Source organism: Strongylocentrotus purpuratus, unplaced genomic scaffold, assembly GCF_000002235.5.
Source record: "Strongylocentrotus purpuratus isolate Spur 01 unplaced genomic scaffold, Spur_5.0 spur5_contig_850, whole genome shotgun sequence".
Lineage (NCBI taxonomy): Eukaryota > Metazoa > Echinodermata > Echinoidea > Camarodonta > Strongylocentrotidae > Strongylocentrotus > Strongylocentrotus purpuratus.
The window spans coordinates 1,197,453-1,211,906 of record NW_022145558.1 but is presented as its reverse complement, the minus strand read 5'-3'; the positions used below and the strand labels follow the sequence as shown (position 1 = coordinate 1,211,906).

At 36.8% G+C, this 14,454-nt stretch overlaps 1 protein-coding gene across 1 annotated transcript; it reads left to right on the top strand.

Annotated features, from left to right (window-relative positions):
- Positions 1-11,860: 11,860 nt before the first annotated feature.
- Positions 11,861-13,142, top strand: LOC115927674. Its single transcript, XM_030993831.1, has 2 exons — positions 11,861-12,806; positions 12,895-13,142. Exons 1-2 carry the CDS (start codon positions 11,861-11,863, stop codon positions 13,140-13,142), a joined length of 1,194 nt encoding a protein of 397 aa, XP_030849691.1.
- The last annotated feature ends 1,312 nt before the right edge of the window (positions 13,143-14,454 follow it).

Sequence of the window (14,454 nt, the reverse complement as noted above, 5' to 3'; positions counted from 1 at the left end):
TAGTAATACTTACTAGTGCAACTGATTTGGATCACACTCTGTACTGCAGTAAATATGGATTTGAATTTGATTATACTCTTAAATTAATGTTTCTAAATCTGTGTTGAACCACTTGCTTGTCGTGGTGGTGTCTAAATTATGTATGTACACTGTTCATGTATTATAATTATAGCATATAACAACTGCTGGAACAACCAAAAGCATTATTATTATTTTGTCACGGTCCTAGATCATGTGTTCAAATTGATTGCCAATATCCAATCATCTTTTTAATTGGGCGAGTCCATGCTATTCTGTCCCATATTAGTTTCCCATCACATCTCGGATTCAGTCGATCTGCTGACTGTATCAAGCTTATAGCCCTACTGGAGCGTGAATCATCCAAAACTTGAAATAAATTGATATTGTCATGTCAGTTAATGTTCACAATTCCATCATACAATTCAACAATACTTGCAATGTATGGAGCTAGGTATATATAGGACATACATGTTTTTACCTTGGATTTGCCCAACCATGCAGTTAAATGAAAAGAAAGATATTATTTTTTATTTGTGTTATTGATTGTATGTATTCTCATTTGGAGGTACTTATATCACATTTTAGAAGACTTGAAGAAAAGGAAACGACTTTGCTCCACTACCAAAATATGTATTGTGATCGAGCATATATAGTTTTATGAATGAAATGTTAAATGTAACATTAACTCAATTTTTGATAGTGGCAAACCTTCTTTTTCCTCAATATCAGTTATAAACATTGTTGATACATGACAATATCTGTAGTTTTTAATAAGTTTAATGTTAACTTATTATTTTATATTCACTACTACTATAGTCACAATCAAATTTTCTAAAGTAATACCATAGTATATTAAAAAGTATTCCTGTACTAACTGTAAATTATATCGATTTTGTGCCTCATTATCTTTGTATATATAAAAAGATATCATGGCATATTTTCTGGAGTAATACCATACTACGTTAGAAAGTATTACTGTACTAAAAAGTATTCCTGTACTAACTGTAAATTATATCGATTTTGTGCCTCATTATCTTTGTATATATAAAAAGATATCATGGCATATTTTCTGGAGTAATACCATACTACGTTAGAAAGTATTACTGTACTAACTGCAAAGTATATTGATTACGTGCTTCATTATATATGAATATATATGAAGATTATCATGGCAAACTTTCTGAAGTAATACCATATTACGTTAGAAATGATTAGGCCTACTTTACTAACTGTAAAATGTATTGATTATTTGCCTCATTACTGTATATATAGGAAGATTATCATGGCATATTTTCTGTATTAATACCATACTACGTTAGAAAGTATTACTGTACTAACTGTAAAGTATATTGATTCTGTGCCTCCATATATATATATATATATATATAGGAAGATTACCATGGCATATTTTCTGTATTAATACCATATTATGTTAGAAAGTATTACTGTACTAACTGTAAGTATATTGATTCTGTGCCTCCATATATATATATATATATATAGGAAGATTACCATGGCATATTTTCTGAAGTAATACCATACCTACGTTAGAAAGTATTAACGTACTAACTGTAAAGTATCCTGATGCTGTGCTTCATTACATATGTGTATATATATATATATATATTGGAAGATTATCATGTTTTTGTTCTTGTTTATCTATATTTGATTATTTTGCAGACATTGTGTGACTTTGATACCTTTTTTTGAAACCATCGTATGTGATGTTGTATATATCTATTGCTGCGGTAATCCATATTCCAAAAGCATTCGTTAATTCTTGACTATATTTTTAAAATCTCTTGTTTCATCAACTTGACAATTTTTCTTTTCTTCCACTTATTCTGGCGGGAAAAAAGACAAGTAGGCCTATATATGTACATAAGTATGTCTAAATATGTCACTTGAAGCATATGTTACTCATTTTTTGATTGGTGTTGATTTGTGTGAAATTTATATAACTGTGTATACACTGAAATTTGATAATACCCGAAAATACTGCATTTCAGAAAGTACTATGCTTGACCAAAATACCGTTGTCATTTCAGTAGATGTGATTTCCATGACCTCCATATTAAAGTGTGTAAATACTTTTGAGATGTAAATGTATTTGTGAATTCATTTTCTTTTCTTTACCGCCGTAATATATTTGGTAAGCAAGTTTGCTTTGGTTTTTCATGCGATGCCCATAATCATAAGAGATTAGATATGTGCATATTGAATACTGGAACACCGTAATCTGTTAAATGGGTGAATGGTGTAAATACATTTGTGATTTCAATACCATGTGCATACCATTATTTTTTGCAGTGAATAACCCCATTTTGAATTCTATCATGATTACGTAAGAGTTTAATTTCTCAATTACCTAAATATGCAATGTGATTGAGCATACATGGTTTTATGAATAGAATGTTAAATGTAACATTAACTTAATTTGTTATAGTGGCAAATCTTCTTTTCCCTCAATATCAGTTATAAACATTAATAATACATGATAATATCGGTATATTTCAATTAGTTTAGTGGTTACATTTAACTATTTATATTCTCTATTATAGTCACTATCAAATTTTATAAAGAAAAAACATACTGTGTTATAAACTGTACTCACTGTAAGGAATATCGATTCTGTGCTTCATATATATATATATATATGTATATATAAGAAAATTATCATGGCATATGTTTTGAATACACTTTCCCTTCTCATTTTATTTTCTATTTTATACTGGTATTGGGAACTGCTGAGTATATGTGATTATTTTGCAGACAATGTATGACTTTAATGCCTTTTTCAACCATCGTATGTGATTTTGGATATATCTCTTGCAGTCTTGCTGCAGTATTCCATATTCCATAAGCATTAGTTTATTCTTGACTTCTTTATGCTATATTTTTTAAATCTCTTATGTCAATTTGTCATTATTTTTTTCTTCAACTAATTATGGCGGTAAAAAAACAAGTATATATGTACATAAATATTCCACTTAAAGTATATGTTACTTATTTTGTGATTGGTGTTGATTTGTGTAAATCTTTATATATAAAGGAAACATTTTTAAAGTAGAATTTGACATGAAGAACAAATAATGCATTTCAGAAAGTACAATGCTTGATTAAAATACCGTTGTCATTTTAATAAATGTGATCTCCATGACCTCTCTAAGTCTGTGAACATATTTAGAGATGTAAATGTATTTGTGAATTCATTTTATTTTCTTTACCATCGTATTATATTCGGTGAGCAAGTTTGCTTTTGTTTTTCATGCAATGCTCCTAAAATAGCCGTGGTACTTGTGCATATTGAATAGTAGATTCTGTTAAATTGTCAACATCAGAACAAATAACGAAAACGTTTTTTTTTTTTTTTTTCTTATATGAAACAACTTTTCTTACAATTGAAGACATCTACGTAGCCAACATTGAATACTGTTAAATTTCTGAATTTTGTATAGACATTTTTTATTTCAGTACCATGTTTATATCATTATGTGCAGTGAATAACCTCATTTTGGCTTCTATCATGATTATGTAATAGATTAAATGTTTTGTTCTTAGTTCTTCAAATTGTTTTCCTGTCATTCAGCTGTTCATGCCATTTATCTCATTTCTATGTTATTTTCATGTCTCTTTTGTTCATGCTTCATTATTATTCATGAGACTACCCCCTTCACTCATCCTAATCCCATTCCATCCTCATTGGTTCACCTTTCACCCTTGGTTCTTCAATTTTCTGGATTCTGTCATTCTCTATTCTTTTATTGGGTACTTGCTCTTTCATTTGAATGTATTGGAATATATTTTGTAAAAGCAAGGAAAGTGAGGTCTGTAGTGCAGGCAAAATAAATCAGAGCACTCCTAGACTTCTTCTCGTCATTGTCTTTTATTTGGATTACTTCTGTTCAGCTCCATATATTTTTAGTTTCTCAAATTAATTAATTTGGTGTTCTCAATTGTTTTTTGTTTTTACTGAGTTTGATTCTTGTTTGTTTGATTGTAGGGTAATTCAGAATTTATTTTGTCTATGTTACAATATCATGATGTAAGGAGGAGGGGGGGGGGGGGGGACTCCTCTAGCTTCCCCAACAAAATTACGAGGCACGTGTAGAAAATGAATGCCATAACCTCAACTTCATCCCCTCCAACGGCTTTTTCATGTTTAAGTACTCCTAAGGAGGGGGAGAAGGAGGAGGAAGAAGAGGAAGGAATTAAAAGGAGGAGGATATAGGAGGGATATTAGGGGGAGTGAAAAGGAGGTGTAAGAGGAGCTAGCTGCTGAGAACAATAGGAGTCATCAAAGAGAGAGATATGAAGAGGGATCCAGAGACGAATGTAAACCAAACATATACAGTTAACAACTTAATTATTTATACCCAAATAGAGACAATTTAAGACATACAAAATCAGAAACGGATAGTAACCTAGTCCTACAGGAAAGAACGAGCTATAAAAGTTGGCTATACGTATTTGATAAGCAATGCATATGTTAGATAAACACAAACACACACACGCACACGCACACGCACACACGCACGCACGCAAACGCACATACGTCGACTATGGCGGGCGAAACATGCCATATACATGACAACTATACAACCATACATCCATTCAATGGATGTAAGGTTTTAACCAATCAGAACGCAGGAAACTGTACAACTATACAACCATACAACTATACGACTATACGGCTATGCATCCATCGAACGCATGAATAGTTTACAGCGTGCGGGCCGAAGTGCCATAATCAACAACTATACAACTATACAACCATACAACCATACAACTATACGACTATATGTCTATAAAGCTCGGGTTTCAACTACTGCTCGTGCAGTGGTTTCTCTCTCTCCCTCTCTCCTTACAAAACAACTACGGCTCGTGCAGTGGTTTCTCTCTCAAAACAACTACTGCTCGTGCAGTGGTTTCTCGATCTCTCCTCACACACACTTCAGCTTAACTCCAGCAAGCTCGAACACCGGCGCCGCAGGCGTCGGACGCCTGCGGTGCCCGGTGCCGGTGTTTGAGCTTCCCGAGCACGCAGCTGTACTGTGTGTTGAATGAAAGCAGCTTGCGACTGAAGTGTCAGTCCATTGGTTTTCTTGTGAAAACTTTCCTTTAGAAAATGATAATCAAACTTGAGTATACATGGCCGTAATAATCACAAAATAAGCTTTGATTTCATACCTCCATTCACGAAAACTATATAAAAAAACAATTCAACATGTTTAATTTTTTTCGCGTACTTTAGGCATAGAAACTTGACGCAGAAAGTATGTCTTTTTACGCAACACTACGCTACATGCCTACGCAACAGTACGCTACCCTACGCCAGATTGACAAAGCAGTAAAAGCTTTCAACACAGTAAGCAACCATAAGCAAACCCGTACGCCAGCCTACGCATAACCTACGCAGGGACTTTTTTCCCATTAATACGCAGCCTAATTTCTGCGTAGTCGGTACGCCACTCTACAGAACTCTACGCAGTTCCAGTGGCTTAAAGAATAACTACCGGTACAGTTGGATTGTTTTTTTAATTTAATATAAGGCCAAATTAAAAAAAAAACATGCTTAAAGCGTCCTGTTTTTTAGAAAAATGGGAGGAGGCCCCCCTTTTTTTTTTTTTTCTTTCAAAATGGCCGCTCCGTACATTTTCCCTGACATTCAGGCTATTTTTCAAGATGGCGGCCGAGTTTTTTTTTTTTTTTTTTTTAAGTCAGAAATACATTTTAGCAGTGCTTTTTATGTTTTTTTTCTTTCAAAAAAAAAAAATAGGAGGCGGCCCCTAAAAAAAAAAAAAAAAATTCAAAAAATTTCAAAAAAAAAAAATTGGAGGCGGCCCCCAAAAAGGAAGCGGGCGGGGACGCTAAACATGTATATTTTGTAATGGCCTGAATGGCAAATAAAGTTCTTGGTGGTTTTAATTTAGACAGTCTCTATATATCTATTTACACCCCCCGCCCCCCTCCAGAATCCCGCGGATTTCCGCGGGTCCTAAACAAGTATATTTTTTTAATGGCTTGAATGGCAAATAAAGTTCTTGGTGGTTTTAATTTAGACAGTCTCTATATATCTATTTACACCCCCCGCCCCCCTCTAGAATCCCGCGGATTTCCGCGGGTCCAGCTAGTGGTTGTATAGTTGTACAGTTTCCTGCGTTCTGATTGGTTAAAACCTTACATCCATTGAATGGATGTATGGTTGTATAGTTGTCATGTATATGGCATGTTTCGCCCGCCATAGTCGACACGTCCAGACACACACACATACAGCTTTGAAGAGCAATAAAAAAACCATCACTAGAACACTATACATTTAACAACTCAACCTTCGGTTCCGCTGCATTTCCCTAGGGATCAGCCCACTCCTACCCAGTATGCTTATACGAGAAGGTTGATTTTGTGCTGTTTGACTGCGTGGACCACGGTAACTTTCATATGGGATATAATGGTGAGTTCCAAAACAACGTTTGATCGAACTGAATTTAGTTATATATATTACAGATACGTTCTTGCACTCTGTAAATGCATGTACACGATGTATATACACACCAGCCCTTTGTCTATCTCGTCGGGTTGTGAAGGAAAGCTATATCTGTATTGTGGCCTTGCTGAGTAATTTATAGGACTTATTGTACTTTCGAGTATTATATGTATTATTATTTGTTATAATAATTATCATTATTGTTATATTATTAATATATATTATCATCATGATTAGCATTAATTATTATTAGTTATTATCATTATCAATATTCATAATATGACGTCTTCGACAATACCGTGTTCTCGTTCGCGTACTGAATTCTTCTTTTTCTTCTTCTTCCTCAAAATCCCATTCGTTCTGCACGCAGTTCTTGATATTCTAATCCAGATTCCTTCCCCAAGTGTGATTCCTTATAAACTTCTTAGGCACATTAAAGATAAAGTTGAGTTCTGGTCATGCGATTGCATTGTGTAAGAAAAGATGTGGAATGGATCAGAAAAAGGTGATCATGTAGCATGCAAGTATTGGTGTGTACTGCAAGGTTCTGGAGTCATCAAAATCATAATAAATTTGGCCCAGTCTTGGTAAATTACAAGCACTGTACACAAAAAGATGTATATGGGACTACACAAAAGGTGTCGTGGCTACCAACCTTGATTTCATTATCTTTCTATGCTCATTAGCCAGTATACATTTTCTACCAAAATTGTTTGGCAAATGACATTTATTTGTAATTTTGAACATTCAGTGTAAGTTTCGTTTGATTCTGTGAGAATTCAATGTCTTTTCTTTTTTACTAGAACTCAAGTTTATCTTTAATCTCTTTCATAAAGTCAAGGTCTGCTAATTCTACGTTTTCCGAAATCAAGCATGCGTACCCGTCCAGGCGTCATTTGTCAGTTTCTGGTCCGTTTTAAGGCCTCTCCACTCTCCTAGATGCTAACGACTTCTAATAAGTTCCTTTAGATATATGTTTTTTTCACCAGCGATGCATAAACTGGCCTTCACAATGCCATCTTCAAACTTTAAATTCAAATCCAAAATCTATTTCGTCAAAAATTGCTAAAATTCTTTTAAAATTTACCCCATGAAACCAAAAGCTGCCATAACTTTCTATAGTTTATTTTTATTTGTCTCGAAGTTTTATAGTATTTTAATCTTGTCATTACACACACCCTGCCGAATTTCACGCACCAATGGTCATTGCATGACAAAGCGATTTGATCATAGATAGTTTGTCCTTCGAAAGAGGAATAGAGGGACAACAAAAATTGTGATCTCTGACATGTCATAGGTTCGCATTGGATGCATTATAAAGAGCTTTGTCTAATTTGAACGACGATTTTGGAGGGTCAATGTTTATTCATGAGCAATGACGTCACAAATTTGCCAATTGTTGTTTGGTGATAAGCTATTAACAAACTGTTTTATGTATTAGGTCATGCATACAATATTTTTTAACTCCCAATTTTCCTACGATATGTCCACAAGGATCTGAAAAATGGCGAGTGTATGGTCTGTGGAACTTTTTAGCTATTCAAACACGAAAGATGAAACATTTGTTCTTTCAAGTGATTTTCTCTTCTAAAAGAAGTTTGTCAAGTCATATGATTTCATATGATATAAAGAAAAGTAAGTAAAGGTCCATTTTGTGTCATGATCTCTGTAATGAGTGTGATGTTTTTGTCGTGGAAGTCAGTGGGCTCGATGCATTGTCACAAAGTAATACCCTCTATCCCACCCCCTTTTCTTTTATCTGACCTAACGAATTTAATTGATTAAATAAACGTTAAATTATCTAGAAACTATCAGAAGTTTACCGTATAATATTTCAGTTCGACACCTCTCATACTTTTAAACTTTCAGTTCGTACCATGATTATTGACAACAATGAGTGGTAGATGTAGAACTGTTACAAAGATTGTACAAATGTCTCATTGCGATTCCAAGCCGGGATCTTTTTAAGCGGATTATGATTTTTATTTTGCCGATGCTAGCTAGCCGGCTGTATTAAACAACATACAAGAAGTGACTGCGTTTCCTGAGCTGGCGCGGCTATAACTTACCTAGCCTACACTTCAGTGTTAGATCTAGACTAAAGACTATATAGACAAGTTCCAACAGTCTTAAGTGTATGCTGAATCTGGACCTAGATTACTTTGACTCTGAAACTATGAAACTATTTACTTGACTTTAACCAATTGATGCTCTAGGACTATGCCTGTTCATCGATCGTAGGTGTCTTCTTGTCTCATGAGTGGTTTACTCTAAACTGCATTCATCCCCGCATCCATTACAGAATACTATACCTTTGACTTTGCTTTGCGAATGTACTTATACAAAGCAAAGTTCAAGTTACGATGAGGAGATAAATGATGTCTAGACAGCATTTATCCACGTATTTATGAACGAATCCTGTTCCTTGAACTTAGTTATGTATGTGTATGTAGTATTTTTGTTTTAATTAAATGATTTAGGAGGATCAACATGGAATTTCAATGAGGAATTCGAAGTTAACAAAGGTAGATTTTTACCTGCGATCCTTTTTTCGCACGTGACATTGCCAGTGGCATAGACCTTCAAATGGGCAATTATGACTTGGTGTTGAAGCATAGTGATCCAGGTCCTGATTCAGCGTAGTTCGGATAAAGCTAGACTAGATCTACCTCCCCCCCCATAAAAAGGAGTCTCTTCCTAACTTCCCCAATCCTAACCCCCTCCCCCCCCCCCCTGATTGTGCTCTTATGGTACAGTGCCTTGTTTGAAATGTTAAGGAAAAAATATTTAGACAAATTATGTATTCTTGAATTTGTATATTACTAATGTTTAAATATTTCCTTTGTTTATAGTGATTTTTCAGGATTATTCAACCCCCTTTTTTCGTGGTTGTTTTTTGAGAATTCTGTCTCCAACCCTTAATATCAAATGGATATTTATTTCTAACTCTAAAGGACATGAAAATACATAGAAACTGCTAACCTGTACATGCATTTTATCCTAGCATGATAATCAGATGTTATTGTGTAGATCTAATATTAAAGGTATAGATCAGTTCTGGTCATAATAATAAGAATAATAGCTCGTTCTTACATAGCCTTTTAGGGCCGGAGGCCCTCTCAAAGCGCTTTACAGAAAAGTATATTATTAACCCGGTCATTGGATTCAGGCTTACCCGCACACAATGTATGCACATTCTCGTTGTGGAATCGATCAGAAAAGGTTGATCATCTAGCATATAAGTATTGGTGTGTGCTGCAATGTTCTGGAATCATAAAAATGATAAGAAATTTGGCCCAGTCTTGGTAAAGTTACAAGCACTGTACACATAAAAATGTATATGGAACTACGCGATATCTACCCCGTCCGGATAGATATAATAATTTACCAAATATATCAATAAGTAGGCGGTTTCCCGGCAAAACTTGTATCATCATGTTTTAGTAAAAACATATTCTTTCACACAATTAGTAATAAGAGCTTCAATTTCATTTTTTGACAGGGGGGAAGGGGGGCTTTCCAAAACTGGTCTATACCTTTAAGGTACAGGACGCATGGGTTGCGAACATTGCAAACATTGCACTCATCTTGGACTTTATACATTTGTGTTTCGTACTGTGGGGAAAGGGGGGTTACAGCCCTCTTTACTAGAAGTCTGATATCACCAATATTTCGAGGGAACTGTCATCTTATGTTGCTATGTATCTTGTAAAGCTTTTGGAAATGAATGTGAACCCAAACTATACACTTTAAAACAGGACCTATCACGTGGACATAGGTCTATAATTTGTCAATAAAACTAATACGTAAGACATAATAGTTAGGAGGTACTATTTTTTTTAAAATTCTAATGATTGGATCGAGTTTAAATCTTAATTTCGTGCTTCTCTCCTTGTTTTTTTTTTTGGCAGGTTGTCCCAGGAGGTTAGTTTACCAAGCTTCGTTCAGGTTAGGATATCAAGGATCCTGAAAGTATTATTATTTTTTTTGTAATGACAAATATATTAGGGATGGATATTAAATTGAAGGGGAAAATGTAATGATGTCGGAGTCAAAACAATAATGACAATATTTATAATATTGATAATAATTAAAACGATAATGATAATGATAAACAACAACACCAATAGTTCCTTATATAGAAAAAAAATACTCATACAAATCACTATACACCTGTGCTTTACATAGTAAAATAGCATGTTGATAATTGATTTTATAATCTGAATTTTATTCTAAAATACTTAAATTTTGTAATTTATTGCGAAATCTCAAACCATAAAAATATGTGTTCAAGAGACAACAGCCCCTTCCCCATTCTGTTGCCTTCATTTTGCTGATGTAATATTATGTTATGCTGCATTTGAAAAGATCATTATTAAAATGTTATCCTCATAGATGAGTTTATAAATGTTAATAAAATTATTGCTCAATTGTTTTTCTTTCATTTTCTTATTTTGTGAAAGATATGTGACGATGGTGATTATGATGATGTAAGCACAAAATGTTTTACTCTTTAATGGCATAGCTGTGTGACTAGGGTGTGACGGTACTGATACAGTCTTTCGTGAGATTGAGGGAAGGCGGCAATAAGAGAGTTGGCAGGGCAAAAATAGAGTATGCAGTATAACAAATTCTTTACAGTGTGGAGGGGGATAGGGGAGGCAATGTTAAAAAACAAAATAAGTAAGCGAGTGCCAAACAGCATGGGCAACCATGGTGGTGGTGGGAGGGGGGTTATTAGGGCTATAAATGGACATTTCAGTATTTGAAGGGGGGTCTGGATCCAAATTTTACGGTTCGGAGGGGGGCACAATATGAACATTTTATGAATGATTTATCATTTGGGCACTGAAAATGGCACATGTTAAGTGGGCTAAATGATATGAGAAATCTGACTGATTAAAAAGAAGAAAAATACAAAATATGAATAAAACAAGGAACAAACAATTGAGAGGCCCAAAAAAGATTGAGGCAGACGGTGAAATCGGGTCATTATGTTTGCCATGGAAACACTGAAATTTCTTTATGTCATTTCCACTCTACTAACAGTGAAGTTTCTTGCCCCCATGTTTCCCATTTAAGCGTTTATTACCCCCCCCCCCCCCCACACACACACACTCTGACCTTTGCTCAACACTTTTAGCTCGGGACTGGCCCCAGGATCCGATCGATAGTAACGCATGCACATTGTTTTGTTTTGTTTTTTCATAGCGATATTATGCTAATAGGCCTAAGTGAAAAAGAGCCATGAATATGCAAATCTTTACTTAACATGTAAAAGATCTATATTTCGCTGGTGCACTACAAAGTTGTCGTCTTCATAGGCTAATACATGTTCACAGCACAAGAACTATGCGTGGAGCTAATTGCTTGACCGATCACCAGCTACTAAGATCAAAGATTGCATTTGCTTTACGTTCAAAGCGTAGGAAGCAAGGAGCTACTAAACTTGCAAAGCTGAACACAGACCGGCTACACGTCAACACACAACGGCTAAAGCTAGAGCAAGATATGGAGAAAGCTCTGGCGACTTGGGGAGTGCAAGAGGGAATGGCAGTTGATCAGACCTGGGCATCACTCAGCAAAGTAGTATATGACACAGCGAGCAACACCCTCGGTAAACCAGAGCGAAAACACCAGGACTGGTTTGACCCAGAAGACTCCGAGCTTCTGATACTCATGAAGAAAAGGAATGAAACACACCAACGTGTATTACAGACTAGAAGCACCAGGTCAACCACCACCGCATACAAGGAAGCCTGCAGACACTTGCAGAGGTACACACGGAAAATGAAAACCACCTGGTGGGAGAAAAAGGCAGAGGACCTGCAGCGCTCCGCAGACAATAATGACATGAAGTCCTTCTACACTGGACTGAAAGAAGTCTGGGGCCCCCAGACTAGGAGTACAGTTCATCTCAAGTCCCTGGACGGTAACACAACCTTTTCAGACAACAAAAGGGTGCTTGAACGATGGTCGCAGCATTTTGAGACACTACTCAACCAGCCAGGAGATATCGAGCCTGCAGCGCGTGATAGGATCAACCAGCGACCTGTAGTTACTGCACTCGATGATATTCCAACACGAAAAGAGCTAAACCTGGCAATTGCCTCCTTGGGTGATGGCAAGGCACCCGGAGTGGATGGGATACCAAGCGAGATATGGAAGCACGGAGGAGCCACACTAACCAACAGTTTACTAATGCTGATACAACAAGCATGGGCAGAAGGCTCCGTACCTCAGGAATGGAAGGATGCTAATATTGTCGCCATCTTCAAAAAAGGAGATAGAACTCAATGTGGAAACTACAGAGGAATATCGCTATTGTCAATAGCAGGGAAAGTTTTTGCCAGGATCCTTCTGAACAGATTGAATACCCACACCAGATATATTGCCGGAGACGCAATGCGGATTTAGGAACAACCGCAGCACAGTAGATATGATCTTCTGCCTCAGACAACTACAGGAGAAGTGCATTGAGCACAACCGATCCCTCTATGTGTTTTTTGTCGATTTCACGAAAGCCTTTGACACTGTTGGTAGGACAGGTCTTTGGGAACTACTACGAAAGTATGGATGTCCCGAGAAGTTCACCGGAATGGTAGAGTCCTTACATACGGGTATGATGGCTTAAGTCAAGGAAGCAGGCGAAACATCCCATAGCTTCCCTGTAAGTAACGGTGTAAAACAAGGATGTGTGTTGGCCCCTACGCTGTTCTCCATCTTTCTCTCGGCGATGCTGGAGGAGGCCTTTGCGGACTTTGAGGAAGGCGTTTACATACAATCACGTCAAGACGCCGACCTATTCAATGTCGCACACTTCAAAGCTAAGACGAAGTCTACACAGATTCTCGTGAGGGAACTCCTCTTTGCAGATGACAGTGCTCTTGTTTCTCATACACCAGAGCAGATGCAACATGTTATAGATGTATTTTCATCAGCATCAAAGAAGTTCGGTCTACAAATAAACATCAAAAAGACTGAAGTACTATTCCAACCAGGTACAGACCACCGAGAGGAGGAGGAGATCCTAGTGGATGGGATAGCCCTAAACCAGGTAGATGACTTCACTTACCTCGGCAGCACTATATCCAAAGACGGACGCATCGACTCTGAGCTGGTGAAAAGAATGTCAAAGGCCAGCAGTGCCTTTGGAAGACTGCGAACCAGGCTATGGAACAACCATCATGTCTCAACAAGAGTGAAGTGCAAAATCTACAGGGCTATCGTCCTATCCACTCTCTTATACGGTGCGGAAAGCTGGACTCTCTACACAAGTCAAGTAAAGAAACTTCACGCGTTCATGATGAGACACCTTCGAGCAATCATGAGAATCAGTTGGAAGGACAAGGTGACCAACAAAGAGGTACTAGAGCGAGCAAACCTTCCTTCTATGGAGGACCTGCTCATCAGGAAGAACCTACGATGGACAGGCCATGTCATCAGGATGCCCTCTGAGAGGTTACCAAAGCAAGTACTATTCTCGCAACTACCCGCTGGCGAAAGAGGGATTGGTCGTCCACGGCTTCGCTACAAGGACACGATCAAGAGGAACCTTAAGCGGAGGCAAATTGAAACCAAGACTTGGACAACTGCTGCAGGCCAGCGAGCTGTATGGAGAACAGCTGTAAAGTGAAAATGAAGGCGGTCATTGTCGCTTCGCGACAGACAGCTACTACTACTACTACATGAGAGCAGTGTGAACTTTTGACTCCCAAAATGTCCCCATGGCTTCACGAATGCAGAAGCGGAGTTGAAGCCCCTTGATGCATGATATAAATAGCGCCCTCTAAAGTACCTTTTTTGGATTGAGATATTTCAAGATATGCCCTTTCCTGCCCCCCCCCCCACAAAAAATATATATATATATATAGGTATCCTTCCTCTGACCGACTTGAAAATCTTGTTTTTCGGATAAATTCCGAAATAATATCAACTTGATCTAA

Bases quoted from the DNA above. Each gene is read 5' to 3' on its own strand.
- LOC115927674 (XM_030993831.1), top strand. From the start codon at position 11,861: ATGCGTGGAGCTAATTGCTTGACCGATCACCAGCTACTAAGATCAAAG. The intron at 12,807-12,894 runs GTGGAAACTACA...TACCCACACCAG, and splicing joins AAAAGGAGATAGAACTCAAT to ATATATTGCCGGAGACGCAA.